At 40.0% G+C, this 26,963-nt stretch overlaps 2 protein-coding genes across 4 annotated transcripts; one reads left to right on the plus strand and one right to left on the minus strand.

The window, feature by feature from the left end:
* On the minus strand, positions 1-24,833 carry LOC118332397 (lysine-specific demethylase 2B). 3 transcript variants are annotated; one of them, XM_035667651.1, is made up of 21 exons: positions 24,659-24,833; positions 23,879-24,023; positions 23,645-23,723; positions 23,455-23,501; positions 22,214-22,392; positions 21,978-22,084; positions 19,651-19,744; positions 19,298-19,451; positions 19,006-19,121; positions 18,049-18,175; positions 17,249-17,655; positions 17,064-17,150; positions 11,073-11,303; positions 9,444-9,587; positions 7,932-8,018; positions 7,473-7,799; positions 5,661-6,739; positions 5,406-5,569; positions 4,162-4,323; positions 2,959-3,177; positions 1-2,163 (listed from the first exon to the last, which is right to left on the minus strand). In XM_035667651.1, the coding sequence occupies exons 1-21, from the start codon at positions 24,704-24,706 to the stop codon at positions 1,982-1,984; spliced, it is 4,185 nt and encodes a 1,394-aa protein (XP_035523544.1). In that variant the 5' UTR covers positions 24,707-24,833; the 3' UTR covers positions 1-1,981. The 3 variants fall into 3 exon arrangements, with proteins under 3 accessions (XP_035523544.1, XP_035523542.1, XP_035523545.1); XM_035667649.1 differs by having other exon boundaries at positions 7,473-7,808; XM_035667652.1 differs by having other exon boundaries at positions 1,995-2,163; positions 2,936-3,177; positions 7,473-7,808.
* orai1b (ORAI calcium release-activated calcium modulator 1b) lies at positions 24,824-26,864 on the plus strand. The gene is made up of 2 exons (XM_035667654.1): positions 24,824-25,638; positions 25,748-26,864. Exons 1-2 carry the CDS (start codon positions 25,525-25,527, stop codon positions 26,303-26,305), a joined length of 672 nt encoding a protein of 223 aa, XP_035523547.1. The 5' UTR covers positions 24,824-25,524; the 3' UTR covers positions 26,306-26,864.
* The last annotated feature ends 99 nt before the right edge of the window (positions 26,865-26,963 follow it).

A 26,963-nucleotide genomic window follows, 5' to 3' on the forward strand; every position in this document is an offset into this window, starting at 1 on the left:
TGTATTTAAAATGAATTTAATATCTCAAAGGTTGACTTAACTTTTCCTAGAAGCTTTACATGTACATTATGTACAGATTGAACATTTACAGTGATGTACTAAAATATTTCATGGAGACATGGTTGTTTAATAAAAAACAAAAACAAAATTAAATGTAAACCCATCCACTGAACCGTATCTATTCAAAAGTTACACAAAAAACCTTTAAAGACTTTATTTCTAAAAAAGTTCAGTTTTCAAGAAAAAACGGAAACCTATCAAACCGTTAAACTGTTGAGTCTGAAAGCTCCAATAGCAAAATATGCAGATTTTTATATAACTTTAAATATGACTGATTAAATGCCAAAGAACAATACGTACATAAAAATGGTTGTAATGTACTTTATCTTGATGTTTAAACTCATGAAAAATAAAACAACCAGTGTTAATAAATGTATATTTCAGTGGAATCTGAGAAAAAAAGAACAAAATCCATTTTTCACTTTTATATTTGCACAAATCTTTCAGGAAAGATGTCTGTTTGCAGCTTCTTCGAATTAGACAGGCTGAATGACATGTACATATAGTATGATCTATACTGTGATCCTATCATGCTGCATTAGAAAACACTGCATTTAGTGTATTTGGTCTCAACCTTTCGGTCAGAAGCTCATGTCTGGAGACTGACATGGATTTACTGGACAGATTTACTGATACTGATTGGATATAGTTTTAAATAAAACAGAAACAGAACACAATCACTGCTATACTCAAATGTTTTGGGGCCATGACAATTTAGAAATATACAGTATCAACAGGGTCATGGGTGAAAACAGAGAAAGTCCTTTTTCTTTCAGCCTCTTGACTGATTAAACCTGAGTTACACGTGTCACTTCTGTCATATGGGAGAAAACTGTCTAAAAGATATCTGCAAATTTAAGATCCTACACCTGGACTTTGTTGATTCTTTATTTCTTACATGATTCAGCACTGAGTCTCTTTTTTTTTTAATCGTATGGAGTGTAACTAATGACGGATGGTTATATTGTTCAACAGTTACTAAATCTATTGACTGTGGTGTAAACATATTTCTTTGCTGCATGCAGAGCTAAAACGCTTTTTTTTCACAAAGCACCAATAATACTAAAGAGTGATGGAGACGTGTGTATGCAGGTCTTAATACAACCCACCGAACTAGAAGCTGTTAGTAGAATTAGCAGAACATTTTAGTGTTGAAAAAAATATGCTTTATACACTGTACACTGTATAGTGTATGTGTGAATACATTCATGTATTCATATTTACTGTATCAGTGCAAATAACTTTAAACTTTCCCTCTACATGTCTCATCCAAAGGGACATGATATCGTTATATGGAAAACAAAATGTACAGTACCTTCTCTCTGATCAGAAACTGGGCACTGGCACATATAATAAAATATAAAAAACAGCCACACAAACACAAGCTACCTTCCTACAGTTTGGCAACAAATAATTGGACCTTTGCCTCTCAACAATAAAGAGCTTAACAGTAATGCCGATTGATTATCAATTTCAATGGTATGATACCGTACAGTGGTGCAATCAATACTGCACATAAATGTATGAAACACTTTCTGATACAAAAATATTACTCTATAATGCAATAAACTTTGCATTGGAACAAAAAATAATCTATAAACACCAAAAAGATAATCATGATACAATACACAAACAATCAATATAAAGAAATAAATAACTTATAAACAGGTGCAAACAACAACAAAACCATTTTTGCAATATTGCCTTCATGGGACAACATTTCCATTTTTACATTCTGGCTTTAGCAGCACAGTTTCCCTTTACATCAGTTTTACAGAAACAGGCGCTGCCCTCGTGTCTGTTTAGTCACCCGCAGATGTTCATGAAACACAGCGGCCGTCCTCCACAAGCACACAGTCGTCTGCTGCCTCCATGTGGACAGTAGTTTTACCACTTGTGAATGTTCCCATGTTCCTCTGCCTTAACTGATCTTTTGCAGCAGTTTCTCTTCGATGAGTTCAAACTGCACGCTGACGGACATCTCCGCAATGAACTGGTCACATCCTTCCTTGGTCACCTGTTTGCAGTATCGCAGGTCGATGTGACATATGCTCCCGCAGCGCTTGAAATAGGTCAGCGACTGGTCCGTGACCCTGTTACAGACTGCAGAGAGAAAGAGGGTTAGAAGAAAAAGAACAAATGATGCGTAATGGGTCACCTGTACTGACATAAGCTATGACACACGTGGATTAATCGACGCTTTAGGATACTCTAGGACATGAAATCCAAAAGGCCTCATTGTGGTGAGCAGTGTTTTTGGGATAAATGTGGAGACTCCAACAGAAAGTAAAAATAAATTTTACCGTCAGCTGTTTTACCATAATGGCTCATTGATTCACTGCTTCTAACGTTTAAAGGTATTCCGGAGAGATAACAAGTATAAAATGAATATAGCATTGGTGCACTTCGCAATAAATGGCATGAAATTATGAAATTCTATAAAAATTGATTTTAAATCTCATGCCTGTAATAGAACAACAAACTACAGCCTCTTTCAAAGAGTTTGAACAAAAACTGAACATTAAAACCCTCGTTTATGCAGGATTGTTGTATTAGACTTTACTTTCAGATTTATTTCTTACACTATGGTACATTCCACACAAATTTCGTTACAGTTTTTTAAAAAATGTCCTTTTGGCAAATTTGGCAATGATATGACTAAACGACATTCAAAAACAGCTTAAAGCACTCACTGTCTGGAAGAATGTAAAACTAAGCATGTACTTTATGATTAAATGTGCAAAAAAATACCTAATGACAAATATCTTACATCTATTGATTAAATTCAGATATGGACAGACATGATAGTTTAATACATATAACAAATTCAGAATTTAGCCATTAGGGGGAGCAAGTCAAATGCAGGCAGACTTACAGCCAACAAAGACAGGCTCCTACCTGACAGGTTGATGTCAGTGAGCGAGTCTCTGGTGGTCGTCCCGGCGGCAGTGAGGATGTTGACGGACTGGTCGGTGACGTGGTTGCAGTAGCTGAGGTCCAGCTTGGACAACGACGGCATGTAACGTATGATGAGGCGCAGAGACGTGTCTGTGATGTCCAAGCCCGCCAGGCGCAGGTCCTCCACATTACGCAGCTTGCTCCTGTTGTCTAACTGACCTACAAAAGAGGGGGGAGAGGAGATTAACGGAGGTATGGAGCGAAAATGAGAGGAACGTATATAGCAAATGTGTCTGACCACATTAATTAGCCTTGTGCAAGAAGCCAGATGTTTGAGACAAAATCATGCTAAAGGTGCTATTTTGCAGTTTATTTCACTTTATATAAAATCAAAGGAAATCTGGTGATATTCTATATTTGTCTTATTTAACAAATCTCATGAGAAGACCTACGCCAACAATTAAATGATCCTTCTAAGTATTATCTGTGTATCCAAAGCCTTACACAGCTTATTCCTCAGTGACATAGACCTCCATTGATGTTCAAAAACTATTAAAATAATAAGTCACGCTGCACTGGGTGACTGGGTTCCTTCATTATGATAAACAACATGGACACTAGTTTATTTTGAGTTAATCCCACATAAACCGTCCTGCTGCTGAAAATAATCACTTGAGGACCAATTGCGTATTAATCCATGGATGAAAATAGTCCCAAACAAATGCACTATTTACTCCTACTTGAGTAGCGTTTGCTAAAAACTACAGTGCCCAGTTATTTTAGGAAGTTAGCCTTTTAAAAAAATGAAACTACATATGTGAGAAACATTTTTAAATATTTATGTCTTTGGCAGGAAGCACTGGGTTTTGGAATGAGCGCCACTGGGGAGGTTGTGTATTAAAAATACTCGTCTTTTCATGGGATTTATCGACAATAAAGACATAAAATATAATTCTTCTCGTTCTTTATGTTTATGTGCTTTTCAGCTGATGACTTGACAGCTCAGAATTTATATCTCACCATTGTGGAACAATCCAGTTACTTTAAAGCATTTAGATTTGACACCTATTAAAGTGAAGAACCACAAAGCATTGAAAGTATTACATACAATACCCACAGCTCTCATTCATTTCCTATCACTCCACTACTCATTCAGCCACAAAAGCCTCAAACTGTTAAGATCGGTGTGTGAGAGGCTGGTACCTGGCCTGTTATCTGTAGGAGGCGACAGCAGGTCCCTCATCTGGGCGTCTTTCAGTCCCTCAACCCACTGAACATCCAGAGTCCGCAGAAGAGGACAGCTGGATGTGCAAAGAGCAGAGACCGCCACCCAGGAGCATCCTGACAACAGCAGCACACGCAGACCTGCAGAGACAGCAAGGACATAAAGAACCTCATAGCTACAACACACAGATCATCTGTAAATCTTAGAAAATCTCTTCTACGTGGCCACAAGCAACAACACGCCAGGCTAAATATACTGCACACTCACATTCGGTCTGTTGAGGAAATGTGCCCTATTTTTCAGTTTTTCCATCTCCAGAGTTTTAGTTAATCTGAGGTCACAGAATAAACCAACACAGAAACAGTGAGTATTCTTTTCTAATTAGCTGAATGATCCAGCAAAGACATTTATGAGTAACAAAGAAAAGCAGCTAAAGTAAACCATCATGAGCCCCCGGGGATACAATTAACCAGATGGAGGAGCCACATGAGAACATATGGGAATTCAAACTTATTATAAACTACGGATGCTACGTAAACACACTTTTTTTTTTGTAAATATCTGAAATATTATCCAACTCTCCTTCAGTACATGCACTGTTGCAGGCAAATATGTTGACTAAAACGTGATAAAAGACATTTACTCAAACTTTAGATAAGTTTAATGTGTCCCTTTAATTCACATATTATGGCTAAATGTATGGTTAACATGCAAATGGGTACCATTGTGAGGTGTCTAGGAATAACAGCTTAACATTTTAAAATAGTGTGAGTAGGAAACTTGAATTTTCTTTAACTAAAACCCTCCGTTCACTCAATTTAGTTTTTTAATAGCAGTTTATCTTTTTAACTAAATTGGGGTGGCTGTGGCTCGGGAAGTAGAGCAGGTCGGTTACTAATTGGAAGGTTGGCGGTTCGATTCCTGGCTCCTCCCTCTGTATGTCGAAGTGTCCTTGGGCAAGATACTGAACCCGAAAATGCTCCAAAAGCTGTCCCATCGATGTGTAAGTGTGTGAATGTGTGTGTGAAGGGGATTAGATTCAGTTTCTGATGATCAGTTGGCACTTTGAATGGTGTAAATGGGTGAATGTGACATGTAGTGTAAAGCGCTTTGGATGGCCTGAAGACTAGAAAGACGCTGTATAAGTACAGTCCCTTTGCTATCCATTTACCATTCAACCAAATAATCAGAATCATTTTGCAGGGAGGTTGAATATATTTACCTGGTAGCCTGTTGATCAGCCAGCTGAGCTGTTTCTTGGAGATGTTGGTCCAGCTGAGGTCCAGAGCCGCTGGCTGTCTCCGGATGATGCCGCTCAGCATGAGAGGTGTGATGGACTTGCAGCGGTTCAGATTGATGTGCTTCCAAAGTCTCTTGTCGCAGCACCTGGTGAGACACGCAGCAGATATTTACAGACCGCTGTATGATGAAGGAGTTGTGTGATGTTTTTCAACTTCCCGGTACATCTTGTACTCACCATCTGTTCCAGGTCCTGCAGACACGCATGCAGACACAAAGATCTCTGTGAGACAGGTGACTGAACACCGTCATCCACATCTCTCTTCGCATCACGTGTGCTTCGCCGTCGCTCAGCGGCAGTCTGTCAGGTGGGGGGCTGATGGGAGGGGGCCGGATCACATGGCGCTCCATTTGGATACACTTCGGCGGCGAGCGGCAGGGGAGCGGACGGGGACATATTGACGTGATCTGCGTGCTTCTGTTCCAGCTGAGTGGCGAGTAACCACGCTGCGTCTCGTTCGCCTCCCGCCCCCTGTGTCGCAGCCAGTCACCCAGGTCGCTGCTGCCGTTATTGAGAGGCCATCTCGGCTTTTGGTCGTCTACTTCGTTCTCGGGCTCGGATTTTACAGGCCTGTGGTTTTGATTGGCCAGGCTGTCCTCCATTTTCAGCGGCCTTCTGTTTTGATTGGCCAGACCTTCCTCCATTTTGAGTGCCCTGCGGCTCTGATTAGTGCTCGAGTCCTCTGTTTTTAGTGGTTTACGGTTCTGATTGGTCACAGAGTCCTCGTTCTTCAGTGGTCGTCGATTGTGATTGGGTGGCCCGTCCTCTGTCTTCACTGAGCCGTGGTTCTGGTTGGACAGGCAGTCCTCTGTCTTGGGAATTTCCTGGTTGAACTCTTTGCTCAGCTCTTTGTTGGGAAGGCGTCGGCGCTGATGGCGAGCCTTCAGCTGAGCCGCGCTCCTCTCCTGAGCATCTCCTGATTCACTACTCGGTCCAGCTCTGGGAGAGTTGGACGAAGATTGGTCACTTTCTCTGGCTGCAGATGTTCTTAGCAGTGGACTTAGCAGAACCTTTGCTTTAGTGTCCTCTGCACTACTGTCTCTTTCTTTTTTAACTGTCTCCTCTTCCTCTCCCTCCTCCTCTTCTTCTTGGTCCTCGTCATCAGACAACTTCTCCTTTACGTGAATCCTGTCCAAGGAAAATCCATCTTCGTCATGATCCTCCTGGTCGTCGTCTTCATCACCGTGCTCATTCTCTGTCTTGATTTGCCGCAAGAGCTTCGGAGTCAAGGGTTCCTCCGGTTTTGAAAGCTTCTTCTGAGAAAGAACAAAAGGAACATGATTATTTAAAATGTATTTGAAGTAGAACGAATTATCAGTTTATCAGTGAATTTTAATATTCAATTAAGTTTTTGGATATTCTAGTTTATAGTTTATTCTATTTTCAAGACAATTAAGGGAAATGGAAACAGGAAATGCTGACATAATACAATTCAATTCAAGTCTCAACTCAAAGGTTGAGAAACTCTTCCACAGTGCATTTGCACATTGTTCAATTCTTCTATTCGCAGCTCTTCTTTATCTTTCTCCTTTGAAATATTCACACGTAAAGGCACTTTCTGACAATATTGTTCTTCCTTTGCAAATTACAAACAGCATGGCACAGTGTATTAAAGCCTGGTAATGAACCATGAATTTTGCATCAGCAAGAAAGATCATTTAGAACAGCGACTAAATGGACTTCGTGGTGAGATTATTTTGTCAACTGCAGTTTACAAGGTCAAGAATGTTTACAATTACATGTCAACGGGGCAAACTCCATCTGCTGATGAAGATCATGTGATAGGATCGAAAGCCCCAAAACAGCTACTCTATGGTGAGATTATTTTGTCAAATGATGAATTTCTTGATGAATTTAATCTCCTTAAACCTACTGAAACGTAATGCTTACAGACTGGACTGATCATCATAAAGGACTCTCCCGTTAAACAAATAAAACTCATCTTTATTCAGCATATCTGATAAGATCACAAATAGATATGGGTCTTACCTTCTTTTTGACAATGACAGGTTCGTCGTTAGTGTCAAAAAGTTTCCTCTTTTTTCTTAACGGGTTGTCCTCCAGCCGTGGTCGAGGCGTACCATCCAGAGACAACAGCGGGGGACGTTTCTTTGGAGGCTCTTCCTCTTTCCTCTTCGGGCATTCGTCCCGCTCTGCCTTTCTCTTCACAGCAGATGTGGTAGTCAAAGCAGTAACAGTTGCTGTAGCCACCATTGGCGGGTCAGGCTCCTCTTTTGAGTCCCGGTTTAATCGTGGTTCTTTTAGTAGCGAGCCAGGGAGGTTTGACGCGTATTTGAATCCTGGCCCCCTTTTTTGCTTTGAGGCCAAAAGGTTAGAAAAAAGGAGAGCACAACTTTATTTCTCTGGTTCTGAGAATCTGAGACGGAGTCAGCTGTTTAGTCATTTCATAATTCAGACACATAGAACAAAGTCCATACAGATACTTACTTTCCCTGTTTTTCCAGCATGGTTGCACTTTGGGCACTCCCAGCAGTTTGGCAACTCATCATTGACTACTCCGTTTGAATCTTTTACCTGAAAAGGAGCAGACAGAAAGACAGATTTTACTAGGGTTTTTGCACGTTTTTCAGGCTCAGATGAGACACATTCTGCCCCAAACACATTGCATTCTCACACATATGCATTTAAGGGAGGATCATGTAAATAAGACAAGAATACGTGTTAACAGAGGTTGATTATGTATTCTGGCGGATTTACTGAGGTCAAACTATTTGCCTCTGAAAAGGAGACGTAAACACGGTACAGATGGGATTTACAAAAGCCATAAGGAAGATTGTAGTGGGAAACGTGCATTAAATATAGGCTTGTACATCACTAAAAACTGATTATTAGAAACAAGATTGAAGCAATAAGGCTTTTATTAACAAACACAATATTACTAATTACTGTAATGCAAACAAGTAGGCAGATGTTGTGGTTTGTGTTCATAAATGTGCTGTAAAATCACTACAAGGCGTCATCTTTTCTTGTTTTGTTAAGACATTTAAAATTATGTTGGTTGCATTTACCTAAGCATTAACGTCCATATAAACACTACCTCCTGCTTCGCCCGTGAGTCTCTCTCTCTATACCTTGTGTGTATTTTATGCGTCTTTGATTTGCCTTATTATTCATCTCCTTTTTGTTTACCATGACCGCATTTATTGTCTCCTAATGTTTTAATAATTAGATATATAGTAAAGATTATAATATCATCATTTTCTGAGTAACATTTTGACTAACAGTTTATCTCATGTTCACTTCTCAGGAGTTTGTAATCAAGATCACTATGTTAAAGGTCCAGTGTGTAACATTTAGGAGGGTCGATTGGCAAAAATGGGATATAATACGCATAGGTATGTTTTTATTAGTGTATAATCACCTGAATATAGGAATTGTTGTGTTTTTGTTTCCTTAAAATTACCGTTTTTATCTCCAGAGAAGAGGCTGCCTTGTTGAACTGCCATGTTTCTCCAGTAGCCCAGAAAGGACAAAGCAAACACTGGCTGTAGACAGGGCCTTTGCATTTTATTGCGTGTTTCATGGCCACCGTGGTTTCTCCTACATACTTCACAGCTCGTTCTCATTCCCAGGTCGTCAATACAGCCGCAACTAGTTGCAATCTAACACTTCACCGCTAGATGCCACTAAATCCTACACGCTGGTCCTTTAATATTTCTTAGTAGCTTAGTGATCTCATAGAAATCCCTCCTCTAAACTATATTTATGAGCTCTCTCTGCATCTGGAGGTCCAAGAGCTAACTGCTGAATAGATCAGGCGCTGAATACACTGAGAAACTAAATGAAAACCGCAGTGCAACGTCATCTTAAAATAAGAGGTAAATCTGCCACAGCGACGATTAAACAGTGAAAGGCTATAAATTAAACAGACAAGAGCTCAATCATTCAACATAGTTTATGATGACAATAATCAATACATCCTGATATTGGGTAGTTTACCTTTAGACAGTTAGGATGAACAATCTCATTGCAGATGGAGCACTCCATGAGCATTAGGTTAAACTTCTCTTCCTCATCCTCCACTGTGTCCTCTTTTCCTGCCTCTCCACAGACGAGACACACTGCTGTGTGGGGCAGGACGGGCTGGAGATTAAAAAAAAACAGAGGCTTGAAGATAGGGCTGCTGTATCAAATCAATATCCTCTGTTTGACAAAGTAGCTAACCCGCAACCCCGTCGTTCACAAGGTCTCCATTAATTAATTAAGGTTCACATATAATGCTGCACTCAAGCGAATTAGCTATCTGTGATGTTTTGTGTACGTGCTACCTGGGGATCAAACAGTATATTGACACTACTGTTGGCAAACTGTGAAGCAAAACAGATTTTCATGAATTCAGATCATTTCGCTGCCATGGCTTATAATCGCCTACTCACATGACTCAACTAAGAAACCAGAAAACAGAAACTTCAAGCTGAGTGATGTAATACTGATGTGCACACTGGAACTGGAGCGCAGAGCCTTCGCTTAATTCTAGCTGCATATTTTACATCAATGTAAGAGCCAGTTTATACAAGTGAATAAGATACATTTTAATGGCACAGAGGATCATTGTTCCTCTTTCAAAAATCGCTGAAAACCTTGTTTTTTCATTGCCTGCCACCATATTTTATATATTTTATCCCATTTACATTTGGTCATATTCACTGAATGCAATAAGTCATGAACTTAACAACTTCCAATTTGTTTGTTGTTTTGTTGATCATTGTCAGTTAGTTAATGCTAGTTGCATTACCACCAACAAACGGGCTAATGTGGCACAGCAGACTGTGATGAACTGTGGCATATACTGCTCTGCTCTGAAGCTGTATTAGGGTAAATGAACATCAAGAGTGGGTTAAGCATATTGGCATATCTTGAAAGTGGGACACAGTTGCTAAAGAGCTTAAAGACTGCAAGTGTGGGATATTGGGAGGGATGCCAAGTCTCTCTCACTCTCTTGTTTATAGTGGTCAATCATTCAGACTGAATGATTCTCAGTGCTTTTATACTGGATGTTGTAGAAACATTCAAACTCAGTCTCCCTTTACATGTCTCTCTCCATGGTGCTGAAACACAGTCTTTGTATCTCTCTCTCTTTCCATGTCCCTCTGTGACTGCTTACTTCTGCTGCTTGCTATATATTACTTGTGTCACAAACATAGCAACCACCTGGAAACAGCCCAACAATCATCCTGTGCTGCCCTAGCAACCATGTTGTACACCCTAACAATCTCACAACCACATGGATGCTCAAAATCAAGTATTCAATATTAAAGGAAAGCCACAACAACGTCTGGCAACCTAATGGTGAGGACAAGACAGCTGGAAATCACTGGAAATCATTTCTGGTTTTGTCTTAATTAAACAAACAAGAAGTTACCTGTTAATTAGTGACCTTTAGAGGCGCTGGTAGGTGGATTGTTTTACCTTTGGACTGAGCCAGGCTAGTTGTTACCTCCTGTTTTCAGTCTTTCAGCTAAGCTAAGCTAATCGCCCGATGGCTGTAGCTTCATATTTGGCATACAGAGATGAACACATGGTTATCACAAAGGAATTCACAGAGAACATCACAAACAATGAACTCACTGCAATGCACTGCCTCATGATGCAAGACTGCTTCATACGGCCCGGCCCACCAAACTTCTTCATGTCTTTACAGAAGTGGCACTCTCCACACTCTGTCCGCAGGCATGCCTCACACTTGCGACAGCGAGTCCTTCTCCGCCTGGCACCAGATGTTCCCCGACTGGCTGACAGCTTGACTGCTGATGCAGGAGAAGCTGCCATCTTAGGTTTCGGCCGGTTGGGAGGCCGGGGCTAAAAGGATAAAGAGGATACAGTGTCAAGTGCCTAAAATGAAAAGCCAAATATTTCACCGAAAGGATAAAGGAAGGTCAGATTAATTAGTTTGCTGATAAAGGATGAATGTATCATTTAAAAAATATTTAGCAATGTTATGGTACATACAAAATATGCTACTAATACTGTAAAGTAGTCAAATATAAAAATATAAGTGCATTCATATAGTAATACTGTGATGCTAATTTGTAGTATTTTAGTTTAAAGCAACAAGCTTGCATTATTATTCAAAATATATATTGATGTAAACTATGATTTGTCACTTCAGTTCCAAATTTGTAGATTTCGTAAAAGGAAGGCATTACCCTCTGAAGAGACCTCAAATATAAATGTTCCTGAATTACATTTGACATTTCATTTAATCAAATGGTGGCTATGCACAATAATAGGTCAGCTAACAATCACGTTACGGTAATAAGAAAATATTCCAAAACATTCTTACATTCAACAGAGGTCAGTATTATGGTGCATTAGGCGGTGCTGCCTAATGCCTCTTTCTTTTCTCTTTGTAACTCCGGGAGATAGTTTCACAACAACACATACACAGAAGAAACAACACCTGCATTCAAATATGCATACGCATATAATACATATCCACCAACCTGATCAAAACATGGTGTATATGAACACACATTTTTCCTGGCTGTTAAAGCACAGCATCCAGGGGAAAACAAACACATCAAGAATGTCCCCGGAGGCATCTTCCAAATTTAGCACTTCACTTGCTTGCATGTTCCTACTTCAAAGAGAAACTGCACTTATGGCTACATTTCACACATGGATCACTAGGACCCATTATTCTGTGTTCGGGGGCGCGCAGACGGATTTATAACAGTACACATTAAATGTGCTCTATTTAATAGAACTGGGTAATGGAGATGAGATGCCTTTGATCTTCATTATTATTGTTGAGAACCCAACCACAACAATGTATTTTAAACATGAAAACCACATGTCAAAATACTGCCAGCCATGGCACGTGAGGAAATATGTGGTGATGTGTGAGATGAAATACACAAGAACAAGGAGTGCAAAAGACTGCAGCTCTTGGAAATGAAGATCGGATTTCTTTAGTTACATCGGCAGTGCAGATTTTTCCTAGCGTCAGCATAGCAACAGCCACGTCCCATTCCCTAACAGAACAGTCTATGACACACAGACTTGTAACCAATAAGAACTGTAATGAGACTCTCTAACAGAAAAAGAAAGCAGGCTCAATCTTAGGCATATTACAATAATTTATTCAAACAAATGCAATATAATAGATTGACATGGGCAGTCAGTTAAGTGGTTACCAGACAGGATTAGAGTGGGATATTTGGAGGGGGGTTGTGTTGGGGGTATTTGTGAGGATTACAGACAGGTCTGTTCCAGAAGAACACTGAAATTAGACCAAATATCCCAGAAAAAGACACAGTGCTGTGATTTGTAACCAAACTTATGCCAAGTCCTACAAGCATGAGACAACAGGTCAGAGTTATGATCAATCTGCCAATGTCAGATCACATTAAATAACAGGCGGCAACACATTGTAGTGTGCACTGTCTTTACTAATAACTGACTCAACCTGTAACTAAGTGTACAAGGCAAATGAAAAGATACTTCAATATGCTGTCCATATTGTCCCCTAAATCCCCTCTAAACCCCCCCACAACGACTGCTAAGTGAGTGATCCCTAAAGCAGACATCCCCCTGATGCTCAGAATTAAATGACAGCAGAGGTTGACAACAACACCACTGAAGAAATGAGGTGCCTTTCTGTCTTTGTAGCTCTGTCTCAAGTGTTATATGTTATATTAATATCTAACATATCTTGACCAGAAATGATGTCACTGGTACTAGTAATTTCTTGGCTCTTCAAAGCTCATTCAGCTGGGAAACATAATGAGCACTCTAATGTTAATTGACACAGCCGTGGAGTCTCTTGAGCTACTGTGGAGAACAGTGCAAAACAATTACTGTGGTTATACTTAACATCATCTTAAACACACGTTGAAGACAGAGCATACTGAGCACAGACTGCAGAAACAACAGCACATATTGTTTTATCAAAATCAGATAGCTGGTTGTAACAGCAGTACACACAATATTGAGGGTATCCAAAGTCTATACGAACATTTACACAACGCTTCTCAAACAATTTACCAAAATTCGTGATTTTCTCTTTACCTTGTCTAGGAAATTATATGGAAAGAACTGACTTGGCCAAAAAATTGGGTTCACAAGTTCCTGGAAGGATTACTATCCTGTTAGGCTTTCGAGGTGGCATATGCGGTAAATCTAAAAACCTGTGATTACTCTAGCACACAGTATGTAGTGGTTAGTCAAGGTTTTAAATATGACAAAAGGGAAGTGGAACAAGTGTTGCCAACTCTAATAAAAACCTCTGTGGTGTATAGTTACTCAGAAGCTGAGGGCTGAACAACAACAGCAACAGTGTCACTCCTTACAGAGTTTGCAGAGCATGCTTCGGAGATGCTGAGAATATACTGTACAAGCAGGAATTCTGTCAGTTAAACATTTGGTTTGTAGGCGATGCCACTACTTAAACAAATGTTTGCTTATAACACCTGATATTGGCATATTTTGTTGACCAAGAACAGGTGATTGTCAGTGTTTTTCAAAATCAAATTCGGCCTCAGAATTAATGTAAGGGCATGTAGTTCAGAGTTAATTAAAATAAATATTTTAATTAACAAAACACATTTCTTGCTGTGCAAGCAAGTCTCTTCGTAGATCTCCCAGCCATTTACAATAAATAATATTTAAAAATCCCATCATAATGAATGATTTCTCCTCCACACATACTGGCACAATAAACCTGTCACATGTTCCAACATGCACATCTGACGCTTTTACAATCAAGCCCGGAAAGATTCATGGATCAATCCAGTGAATGCATCTACATGAATTCCCATTCCTCTGCCTCTCTGCTCTGAAACAACCAATAGCAGCCCTCAGGCTCTGAGCTATATAAACACAGCCTTCTCCTATTGCTGGTTTTACCTGACGAAAACACACAAGCATGCACACAGAAACACACACAAAACAGCAAACCTATCAAAAAAAAAGGGGGAAAAAAGCACAAAAATCAAAGCGCAAGCACAGAAGGTAGACTGAACCAATGCATTTTTCTCCAGGTAGCTCCATTTCCTCGCTGCCCTGTGATACTGCACACCGCTCTGTCTGGCACAAGCATTCCTCTGGTGGCCTCACTACGCCTGCCTGCAGGGGTTTGGTGTGCTAACCTGCTCAGAGTCTGAGTCGTAGTCCTCATCATCAGCGCTCAGCGACATGGCCATGGTTGGTTTTTTTCACACACCGTCCAGCTCACAGCAAACTGACATGGCTGCAGTCTCCTCCTCCTTCTACTCCTGCTACCGCTGTCTGGCCTACAGCCCTCCCCTTCTACTCCAAAGCTCCACAATACCACAAGCAGATGTAGGAAACACAGACAAGCCTGCCTCATTAATATGGATCGACTCCCTGAAAAAGAGGAGGGGTGTTGGTAAGCTCGGGGGCCAATGGGAGGCTGCTGTGTATCATAATATGTACTGGGGAGGGAAGTCTGCCTCTATCCAATGAGGAGAGAAAATGCAGAAAAGGTGTTGTCATATTCATGATGTGTATCACAGGGAGAGGATAGCAGGCTCCACACAGCCAATGGAGCCAGATGGCATCTCATTACAAAAGGCAAACACAAAGAGGCCCCACAACCAGCAGCTGGCCTTTGGAGGGACGGGTGGGGGTGATCCAGAGGGTCCATAAAACCAAGAGAAATCACTCCCATACATTCATATACAACACATCCCATCCTCCCACCTCCTGTTGAGGCTCCTCTGCCTGTTAAACACGTTATGCGTTTGTTTGGACAATTCATTATTCATACAAAAATAAAGATTTAAAAGCACATAAAACACAGCAAACACAAATGGAGTCATCATCAGTGTGGTACATGTAAACACACTAGTTAAAATGTGCATTTTAGCTCATGCCTGAACACATACTGTATTTTTCACCACTATTGTGCATTCAATCCTAAACATTTTATATTATAATGCAATGCAACTAACAGAGCAATTAAAAAGGAAAACTGTACATCTGTGTATTATTTCAGCAATATGTATTTTGACCTTTTCATAATGGGTATTAGGGAAAATGGCATGGGTAATTGTTTTTTTTCTTTTTACATTTAGCCACTTAATGTAAAAGCCATGACCCTCTTAGGGGCTCAAGACGTGATTAAATCAAAGGATAAAGGATATAGAAATCAAAGGCACTTTAAGCCTTCAAGTGTTTACAGTTATTTCTTTTTGTTTCACATGGACTTTTTTTTTTAAGGGGGCATTTTGTAGAGCATACTGATACTCAAAGGGCACATGCATAAGTAGAACTGATCCGCACTGACTCAGACTGAAAAATATGAATATGAAAAACATCTGTTTTAATTTCTGAGGAGAAAAAGTGCAAACTATAAACCCAATGACCGGTTACTATAAATACCAATTTGAGCCCAGAGTAAGCCTGAAGTATAACAACAAAAAACGTAAGCAGTGAAACAGTAAGGAGTGAAATCAGGTCTGAAAAATGTCTCATATAGTTTCTGTTCATAGTAAACAATGTTTTATGTCATTTACAGTCTGAGAAAATAACAGTCAACAGAAAACAGTCCCATTAAAAGCTTGTTTTGTGTCTGTTAATGACAGCAAAACACAGTATGTAGAAGTACAAGTATAAAGAAAATGCAAAAATAAGTTAAGAAAAAAAAAAATAAGTTCATTATTTACTTCATTAAGCAATACTGCAGCCTGTTAAATCAAAATTATGCAAATAAGTACATCTACCGCTCTAGGGAAGTAGTGTAATTAGTGTTATAGTAAGAGAGGAAAGAGAGAACAGGGACTGGAATTGATGAGGACAAGGGGAGACTGAGGAAAAAGGTAAGAACAGTCAGAAGAGAAAAAACTCCTCCGTTGAAAATGTCAAGCATGGAGCGTAAACAATACCATTTAGATGTAAACAATTCCCATTTCTACGAATTTCTTTGTAAGGATCTAAAATTGAAAAAACAATCAATGAAAAATGAATTTGTTCAACCTGGCTTCAAATACAAACTGTCCTCCTCTATAGTAATGATAGCAATGGTACTACACTAAAGTAGTATTACTCTGCTACTACTAACACAGCTCTAAAGCTAATTTAATTAAAATTCAGTATTAATATTGAAAACCAAACACTTCTTTGACAATAAGTCATCAAAGGTAAGATTAGATTTGCAATTGCTTCAACAGTGAGACATTAAAGAAATGCTTCATGCTGGTTTTGAGCTGTTACTAACCACATTAATCAGCGTGAGCCTGTGGCTACATCCTCACCACTCACTCATTGTTACTCCTTTAAAAAAATTAAACTGCACTCTTGCACTGGACTACAAATCTCCTCAATATACACCCATAACAGTAAAATACTTAAAATGTCTCCACAGTTTAAATAGAATTTCAGAAATGTTTTTGCACCACAAATTTAAGTGACAGGTGCAAAACTCTGTTCATCACTTGTGCTCGCTTTATATTACTATGATTATTGGGTCTCTATAAGTGTGTATCAAGTGTCCATCAACTTAATCTCTTAACTTTAAAGGTCCCAAATATAGATAAAGAACAATGTTTGGAGCAAACGTAATAAGAAAGTTTCACACTGCAGCTCAAATATTCTTACCTTTATAGTTTTCTTAGGCCAGTACACCACGGGAGCTCCAGTTATCGCTAATTTGGGATCGTCATCGGCATGTTCTTTCAAGACGACCTGGACAGCCACAGAGAACAAACAAAACGTACAAGACAAGTCTGTCATGTCTGCTGTCCAAATGACTGCGTGTGCCAACTCGTCTATTTGTCTCTTACCTTTATGTCTTCCAGGAGGGCCTGTGGGTTCTCTATTCCCTCTGGAACGCATTTCTTATTTTCAGGGAGCGACTCCAGCTTCTCGACCAGCGTCATGAGTCCCCTCAGTTCAAACTCTGTCAAATGCGTCCATTTATTGGGAGACTCTGAGGCTGGAGAGTCAGAGGGGGTTTGGGGGAAATCTAGAGAGGTGGATCCGGGATTACAGCTGTCCTCAGAGTCAACAGATAAAACAGCTTTGAGGTGTTGGCCCCTCCGGTTGTCGGGAGAGCAGGGGCCATCCTGGGTGACTCTCTCTGGTTTTTCACCCTGGTCGTCCCTGACTTGAGTCTCACATGAATCCTCGTTCATGTCCTGACTCCTTGAGTCAGAGGAGGGGCTCTCTGTGTTTGCCTTTGTCTCATTGTCTGAAGGCAGAAAATGTGAGAACTTCATTCATTCATTCATTCATTCATTCATTCATGTCTGTCCACTCTGTTTGATTGCAAAACACAGCAAGCAATCCTTAACGCCACCTTTTTGTGACTTGATCCGTAAGTTTAAAATGAAATACAGATATGTTCACAACGTTCACAAACGTAATTAGACCATCCACATCTTAGAAATAAGTACAGTAGTCTAAAATATTGCTGCAAAGCCTGTTAGAATACAGCAGGACAGATGGAGAGCAGGAAAATACAGTAAATAAGAGATCCAATAACTTGAGAGAGCTAATTACAACTATAATACAATATTTTGAACAGTATCCAGGGACACACAAGAGATATTAAAAAATGGCTGCATAGCTTAATTTCCCTCACCCATCGCTACAGGCTCTTTGGAGATCTCCTGAGACAGGTAGGACCGTTTGGTCAGGCAGTGCAGGTACCTCTCCAGGACATACCAGCATATCTCATAGTAGAAGGGGAAGCGGAACTTGGAATGAACCTGAAAATGGGGACAAATCTTAGTGTCGATCTTGTAAAAAAACACCTAATATTTACATGCACATTGGTTATTGTTGATTTCTCAAATGTCATGTAATCAGAAACTCCGGTTGTCTCAATCAGAGGGTGGTTAACACAGCGAGATTTCTGTTGGCAAAACCTGATTTCATGTCCGTGACTATGATTATGTGCTGTCTGTGTTTGTTTATCACTGACAGCAGAGTAAAGAGATGACACAGCTAAGAGACTGTTACTCGTAGAAATATGTTGTGTCCCGTCACTCCAGACACTGTGCTCTCACGCACACAAACAAACACGCACGCTTCTTTGGGAACAAGCTGCAATTTCGACAGACACAGTTGCAGTTCGTCGAGATGTGATTATTATTCTTTTTAAATAAAATACGTAGCACGGAGCGCACTGGTATCTTAAGAATAATTATTTTCTTCCTAAGAAAAACAAATCAAATCCAGAGTCTACACATAAAGTGCTATTGCCTTGATCAGGAGTTGGTACCATGAAGATGGTATTAAAGTGTTTCCTTTCCCTCTCAAACTACAACACACAAACAAGTATTACTCCAGTCTTTTACATTTATATATATATTTTATATTTATATTATATTAATACACATTTATGTACCAAAAATAATGCAGTTTGACTCTTTTTCTTTATTTCTATCCTGTTCGACCACATCGCTCATTGTCCTCTGTTGCAGGCCATCTCTTCACCTTCCTCTGCTTCTCCGATTTATTTAATTTATCCCAGGTAGAGTTTACTGTACTGAGGTGCAGGTCAGCCACACATTGGGGAATGCAGCAAGACTCCTACCTTAGTCCTATTCTCTATCTCATGGATGGTAAGCTGCATAGGAATGTTGAAGCTGTGCAGAATGTTGCCTCCAAACACCAGCGTGTCCTCGGGAGTGTAGACAGCATGAATCCACCCTTAATTACACAAAGCAAAAAGACATATCTAGAGAGATAAGGGAATGTAAAGAGGATTCATGCAAACATAGCTGAATATACTGCATAATAGTCAGGTAAAGATTGGCATGGCTGTTCATTGAAGTGGAAGCTAATCTTTTCCTGCTGGCTACTTTAAAACAACCATGCCAACACACCAGATGGGATGAAGAAGGTGTATCCTTGCTTAAGCTCCACTCTCTGGCATCCATTAGCGCGGTCTCCCAGGAAGATATCACTCTGCTTTCCTGACAGGACCCAGTCCTCATAAAGGGCAAGGTTATCAGGGGTTGGAGGCACGAGCCAGAACACCTGAGGAGAAGCAGGGATTTATTTGATTTAGAGGTTATGCTGTAGTCATGGCCAGGTTGGGTGAAATATCAACTGGAATATAAGCAGACACACATTTTGTTAATGTCTCCCCCTTAGAGTTTAACGAAAGGAATACTAATACATGAAGATTTATGGCACAAAGTATCAGACATGTCATAAGAGACTAGAATTAACTTACTTTCTGTCCCTTGAATACGTGATACCAAACAGATGTTCCCCCAAAATCAATGTGGAAGTCTGTGTAGCAGCCCTTCACACTCATCAGACAATACCTATAGCAGAAAAGGGGATAATAAAATAATTCAAACAATCACATTGTAGAAAAGTAGATAACGTGGATGTACGAGTATATCAGACTCACGTCCATAAAAAAGGAACAGCTCAACCAATTAGAAAGCAGCTGTAATCTCAGTTGTGTTTTGCTGAAAACAGCAGCTACCAATAGAAAACACCACTAGAAATAACTCACAAGAGCACTACAGCATAGAGGATCGTTCACAATGGGACATCTCTCGTCTGGAAATTAATGGAGGAGTGATTAGCACTCCAAGACATAAATGATTCAGTAATTTAGCTAGAAGGGAGCAGCTCTATTTATCTGAAAATATCTAACCAACGAGGTGTACACAGGGAAAAAACAAAACACACACATTACCAAGGAAACGGTATTATGTTGTGAATCCCTCAGAGAGATGATGTGACAGCTACTTGAATGGATAACTTGTTAGCCAGTCAGCTGTAGCCAATAGTTCAAAATACCAGTAAATGTTAAGATGAGTCAGTTAAGATGCTGAATGGTGTGGTAACATTAAGCCAGATAGTTTTGCTCTTTCTATTTACTGCTACACTATCTATGTGACTAGGTTTGCAAGCTGCAGCTACCAAGAACAAGTATCTTTATTTTGCATCTCATAACTGTCCCACAAAATAGCCCCCTGCCAGAAACTTTTGAAAATCACAAATCTCAAATTTAAAACATTACAACAATATTATGACTTCTAAGACTATCTAGTTTATACTCTACTGAACTATAAATGTGACCACAACTAGAGCAACAAATGACTTTTGACTGAAGCAATGATGAGCATAAAACACTGTGAAGTCAAATAATGTAATTTTGCTTGCATGAGGGAAAATCATGAACTTCATTTAGTATCAATTAAACTGATGATTTTCTTTGTTCTTTTCATGATTGATCAATTGGTTGGAATATTGAAAAAACAGCCCAAAATTACTTCTTCACATTGCTTGTTTGTCCATAACGCAAAGATTTCATTTTAAATCACATAAGACAAAAAAAAGCTACAGAATGTTTGTCATTTTTTCTTTTAAATGATTTAAACAATTGATCTATTATCAAATATTAATAAATGTATTTTATTTCAATCAAATAATAAATGAGAAAAATCCTTTCGGTTCTACAATAATTACAAATTTCTACTAGTACAAATGACGTTACAACCACATGACTTTTTGCAAAATGAATATGATGTAAACATTGTTAAAAATACAAATAAGCAAGTCTGACATGTAACAATTTACAGGGAAACCTTCGAAGATCCACCTGCTTTTGGAAAGATGTGAAATGTTGTTGTTTTTGTCCCCGCTTTTATTGTTGATTGTATTTTCGATGTTTTCATTCTTGACATCTGTGCTTTCAACTATTGCCTGCTGGGGGACTACAGAAGAAAATTAGACTTTCTAGCTAGGCATACTTTCAGAGATGTTATTAATATGCACTGTCTGTCAAATAAAGAAAAAGTAAAATGTCACAACAAAATAAGGGTTTTCCACAGTTAAGCAGACGTGATTTGTGCATGACTCCTTTGGTGAATACATACAACTTGCAAGCCACGTAATCCTCAGTAATAAAACAGAGTAGATACTAATAAAGCATGTCTGCACCGACACCAAGCATCACTCTAATAGCGTGACAACAGCTGAACTAACCACTATTGGCCACACTGAAATGAAAACTGTTGGCATCAGTATTGGCTGGAATGATAACTCCATTATGTACAGCTCAGCTTACTATGATTCAATCAAATATAATTAAAAGCAATAAATGGAACTCGAAGGAAAAACTAAAGGGTAGAAAGTGGGGTTCATAGGCAACTGGGGTTAAAAGGAAAGCCACAATTGGTTTTGGACTCTTATACTATGCACAAATGCTGACAGCTGATTGGCTGAGAGGCGCCTGTGCAGTCAGGCTACAGCTGTTATAAAACCATCCTCCACTGTGGAAAACTCTGCTGCCTAGCAACAATCAAGAGCACTTACAGGAGATGGATAACACCGACAGTATGCAGCGCTCTGCAATGATGGAGCGGTAGATGAGGCATTCAGATGGGAGGAGAGGTTGTATTTACTGCCAAGGAAGCAGCAATTTTCTTCAAGTATTTTCTATATATTGCTCTACACATTTCACTCATAGACTGACATGCTGATAAAGAGAGATTTTTTTTTTTTTTATGAAAACAGAAACACAATCTAGTAAAGTCATACCTTTGCACTTTAGGGTACTTCATGTCTGAGATTATATTGGTGGCTTCTGTTTGGCTGTGTTTCAGATCAAGAGGCCACATGTTGTCCACCCAGTCCACTTGATCCACCTGTGACCAAAACTACACTTTTAGCCAGCGATCACAATCTTGTAAGTCATACTCTGCATATGGTTACCAGATGTGTGACTTTCATGAAAGCCTTCATAACATCATACAGAGAGCGTCATGTGTTATTACCACTGTGGGCCGCTTGATAAGGTTCTCTAGCTTAGTGTGGCTGAACTCTAAGCTGATGACATTGAAGAGTTTGTCCCGCTCTTCCTCTGGTGTCTCATAATAACGGACAAACTGAGCCATGCTCATTTCAGAGCCTTTCTGAGTGCTCACGTCCATAACGTCCACAGGCCGGCGACTGCCTGCAAGCCACAACAAGAATTTAAATCAAAGTGTGAGCACTTCCACCGTCATCAACATGTAATGCAATCTGTTTGCAAACCTGTCTAAAACAATCTACTATGCTTTTGTAAGATTTACACAGAAAGAAAATGTGCATTGACTTCATGTAATTCACCATCTTCCCCACTAGATGGAGTAACTACACCCCAAGCCCCAGGCATGTCTTTCATGCTTCACTTCACACAGTGGCAGTTTTAACAATTAGGAAATTGCAACTGGAAAATGATCTGATATTTGTTTTTATATGACAATAAAAAATAAAAAGATGATAGATGGATTTAAAGGGAGTGCATAGAAAACACCACTGTATGGACACACACACTATAATCGTCTATCACACATATAAAAAATGTTATAAGACAAATAGACAGACAGATGAACCAAAAACAATAATACCACTTGTAACAATATTATATATTATTTATGTAATTTAAACAAACTGTGACTGTTACTTTTTTATGTCTTTGTAAATTATGTCCATCTGTCTGATTATTTTACGACAACACAACAATAGCTTTGGTGCTTATTTCTTCTTCTAAGTTCAATATTTTACACAAAAGAAAAACAGCAGTTTGTTTTTTTTTAACTCATAAACTTAACTTAAGTAAGGAGTGGTTGTTTACAATTTCTGACAAAGCTGGGCCTTTAAACTGACAGTACTCGTTTCTGAACTCACTATCCAAACCGCACTAAACAATCCATCACACTTGAGATAGTCATGTTTCTTTCTAACATTTACCTTCCACAAACTGTGCTAGGGAAGTAAAAATGGCAATATGTACTGATAACTGATACTTTCAGGACACCTCAGATCATTTTTGTGTGATTAACCCTGGCCTCTCATAACTTTTTTTTAATAGCAGATATTTGTTATCTGGCAGACGTTCTTATTCTCCGAATTAGCAGCTATGCATACAAATAGTTTTTATTTTGTTTAATCACTCTAATTATGACATTAATAAACATACATGCATATATTTGTGTGTGTGGGTGTGTGTGTGTGTGTGTGGCATTGTACTTACCAACTAAGCCTTTAATTTCACTAATAGTAAATTCTGGATCAGGCATTCTGCGTGAATTTAAGAGAGGGATCGATATCACTTAATATGCACTGCCAAATGGGTAAATGCATAAATATACAACAACACCATGAGCACAGTCAGAGAGTATTTCTTAACAACTATCTTTAAAGTCACAGAAACTGCCTCTCACCTGATCCCCAATCCATCTTTCTCTTTAAAAATGAGTGGCACCCTGAGAGCCTCCCTTTGCACATATTCATAAGAGAAGTCTGCAAGACAGTGACAGTTATGGACAAAAACATTTAAGGGAAAAACACATTTATTGTGCTACAGACATGCATCTTTCCATTTCAAATATTTAATAACAAAACAGCAATGAGAGCTTACAAAAAAAGGACACACTGGGTACTATGTGTTACTTTACCTTTGCCCTCCATCGAGTGCACAAACTTTGAGCTGTAACTGTCACTGACAAGCTTCTCCTCCACACTGAAGCCTCTAATGTTTGCAATTTCTTCCACATCAGACAAATCCTCGTTTTCATCGTACATCCTCCGGCAGATGGAGCGCTGCCATTGAAAACCAGATCATTTACATGGTGACAAAAACACTGCAACATGCGTGGAAAAAGCAAACTCTTTCTCTGTCACAACAGACCCCCCCGTCCCCTCTCTCCCCCTCTCTCTCTCTCCATTAACAGCCAGTGTGACTGATGTGCAATGACTGAACGTTTATTTCATCCCCAACTTTGAAAACTGGAGTAAAGAGGTTCAGTTTCTCCTTTTCAGATGACAACGTTACTATAGTTGCATACTATTTTTAAATTAAACGTGACGGCAAGTACGATAAGCATTAAACGACACTTGTCCTGGGAGGGGAGGGGGGTGCAGCTGTTGGTACGTTAATCCGTAACGATAAATGTGAAATGTTTGCAGGAGGGGGGGGGTTCACTGATCTAACATGTTGGTTTATCTTGTTTTAACTGACGTACTCTCGGTTAACTACTACAAATATAAGAGAAGTTGTAAAAAAAATCTACAATGCGAGACCTATCGTTCCCCCCCTGTGGCCTCCAACTTGAACCTCTTAAGGGACTTGACGAATATCCCGACGTTTACTGCTGCAAGCGTTAGCTTAGCTAACTAATTAGCTCGCTGCCAATCTCGCTTCATAAGCTAACGTTAACACGGCAGATGGTACACACCAGCCTGCGTCCGGATTCAGCGGCACACGTTTCCACGGCCTGAGCCATCGTCTCTTATGATTGTTCTCCAGTCATTCAGTTTCGGGGAAGCATCTTCGTGCGTAGTGAAGTTAAAGAAACACTTAGCACGCGTTTCAGGTTCAAAACAAGGGAACCATGTTTTTGTCTGTTACGTCATCGCCAGGAACCAAAACATTGTTGGGCGACGTCACAGCATGTTAACGGTAGTTAACTGATCTCAACGGACTCTGGAGCCCGTCGGAGCGCGCGCTCTGCTCGTTTGTGGACGAAAGAGAGAAAAAAAAACACACATTACGTTAAAACTGTCATTATCTAACAGCTCCGCCTGCCACGTTGGAGGAAAAAACAAGCCATAAAACAGCCTGTCCGTATATATACATAACGTCATACATATAAAACCAGCTCTTAATCCACTTTCATTCATTCTGATAGTAATTATTATGTTTCTGTAACGTGCGGTGGACGTGACGTGCGTCACGTGCGTCGGTGAACAGGGCGTTGAACCGTTGAAGTTGACAATAAAAGCTGCATTAGTGTCAATCACTAACACTGGTCGTGTTGTGTTACATCAGTATTACTGAGGGCTGATCGCTGAACTCCTCTGTTAGCAAATGCAACCGACAGTCAGCGGATGTTCCCTTCATGGCGCACGGACTTCTGGGTAATGTAAGGTGCAGGCAGCACAACACGCTGGAAAGAAAATAGCTTCCGCAGTTCGGTCAGCTGGCGAGGTTAAATGTTTTCTCCGTGTACGCTGTTGGCATGTTGAACGCTTGTTTCTGTCGTGTTCCGCAAGTGTAACAAGGTAACTACGCCGGCAGCTGCTCGCCCAGTCCGCAGATAACATGAGTCTGAACGAGCATTCACTGCAAGCCCTGTCCTGGAGAAAGCTGTACCTGAGTCGAGCCAAGCTGAAGGCTTCTAGCCGGACATCAGCGCTACTTTCGGGATTTGCTATGGTAACACTGTGTTCAAACCCCCTGTAACTCTCCTGTAGGTTAATCAGTGATGTATCATAGTTGTGGCATGTGTGTGAAGTTGGTTTTCTGTTCTCTCCGTTCCCTCCAGGTGGCTATGGTGGAAGTGCAACTGGACAACAGCTATCCCTACCCACCTGCTCTGCTTATTGCCTTCAGTGCCTGCACCACCGTGCTTGTGGCCGTTCACCTGTTCGCTCTCATGGTCAGCACCTGCATTTTGCCCAACATAGAGGCTGTCAGCAACGTCCACAACCTCAACTCAGTGAAGGAGTCTCCACACGAGCGAATGCACCCACACATTGAACTGGCGTGGGCCTTCTCTACAGTTATCGGTACTTTGCTCTTCCTGGCCGAGGTGGTTCTACTCTGCTGGGTTAAATTTCTTCCTATTAAGCCCGACAAGTCGAGCAATAATACAATTTCATCTGGTGTGGCAGCTGCTATTACCTCCACCTCTATTATGGTCCCCTTTGGTTTAGTCTTCATAGTCTTCGCTGTGCATTTCTACCGCTCCTTGGTCAGCCACAAGACTGACAGACAGTTTCAGGAGCTGGAGGAGCTGTCTAATCTCACCAGGCTACAGAACGAGCTGGACAACAGAGGGGAATCGTCCATCTTGCAGTCTCCGAGCTCACATTTCCCATAGACAAGTGGTGGATACACATCTATGGTGGAACTCTGACCCCCTTGGGATTTCTCTAAGCCAGATGCCACCTTGGTGGCTTCTAATTTTTATTTTTTATTTAACAGGAATGAAGATGTCTCACCTCTTTTTGTTGTTTGAAATTTACTTTTGTGATAAAGTTTGTATTTTTTAGAAAACATGTGATCGACTGTGAAGTCACAATAATCTGCCATAGTGCATGTAACTTGAAATTGGAAAGTCTTAACTGTGATAGTTGCTTGATTTATCTCTTACATTGTGGCAACGACATCTGAACAATAACTTGGAAGTCTGTCTGTTGCCTGCTGCATTTAGTCATCCGGTAGTCAGTGAACACTGTTTATATATTACTTTGTTGTGTTTTTTTAAACCACAAGTATTTAACCCTCCTTCTTCACATGTTTTCTTGTCCTGTTCACCATTTGCAGTTGTAATCCCTGCTGTTTGTGTAGACTGACTCAACAGCTGCCAAACTACAGTGTTATCTGTAGCACAGTATGTGGTGTTAAAATAAACACGTTTTTACCAAGTGGTATTTGAACTTTCAGAATATCAGAAATAATATCTATAATGTTTTCCGTGACTTGCAATCACTGACACATGTTAAAGTCACACTTTAACTTTAGGTTCATGAGCCAAC

The sequence above is a fragment of the Morone saxatilis genome, unplaced genomic scaffold, assembly GCF_004916995.1.
Source record: "Morone saxatilis isolate NCDOM2014 unplaced genomic scaffold, NCSU_SB_2.0 Contig21, whole genome shotgun sequence".
Lineage (NCBI taxonomy): Eukaryota > Metazoa > Chordata > Actinopteri > Moronidae > Morone > Morone saxatilis.

Bases quoted from the DNA above. Each gene is read 5' to 3' on its own strand.
- LOC118332397 (XM_035667649.1), bottom strand. From the start codon at position 24,706: ATGGCTCAGGCCGTGGAAACGTGTGCCGCTGAATCCGGACGCAGGCTG. The intron at 22,085-22,213 runs GTAATAACACAT...TTTTGGTCACAG, and splicing joins TTATCAAGCGGCCCACAGTG to GTGGATCAAGTGGACTGGGT. The intron at 8,019-9,443 runs GTAAACTACCCA...GCTCCTTTTCAG, and splicing joins TTCATCCTAACTGTCTAAAG to GTAAAAGATTCAAACGGAGT.
- orai1b (XM_035667654.1), top strand. From the start codon at position 25,525: ATGAGTCTGAACGAGCATTCACTGCAAGCCCTGTCCTGGAGAAAGCTG. The intron at 25,639-25,747 runs GTAACACTGTGT...CGTTCCCTCCAG, and splicing joins TACTTTCGGGATTTGCTATG to GTGGCTATGGTGGAAGTGCA.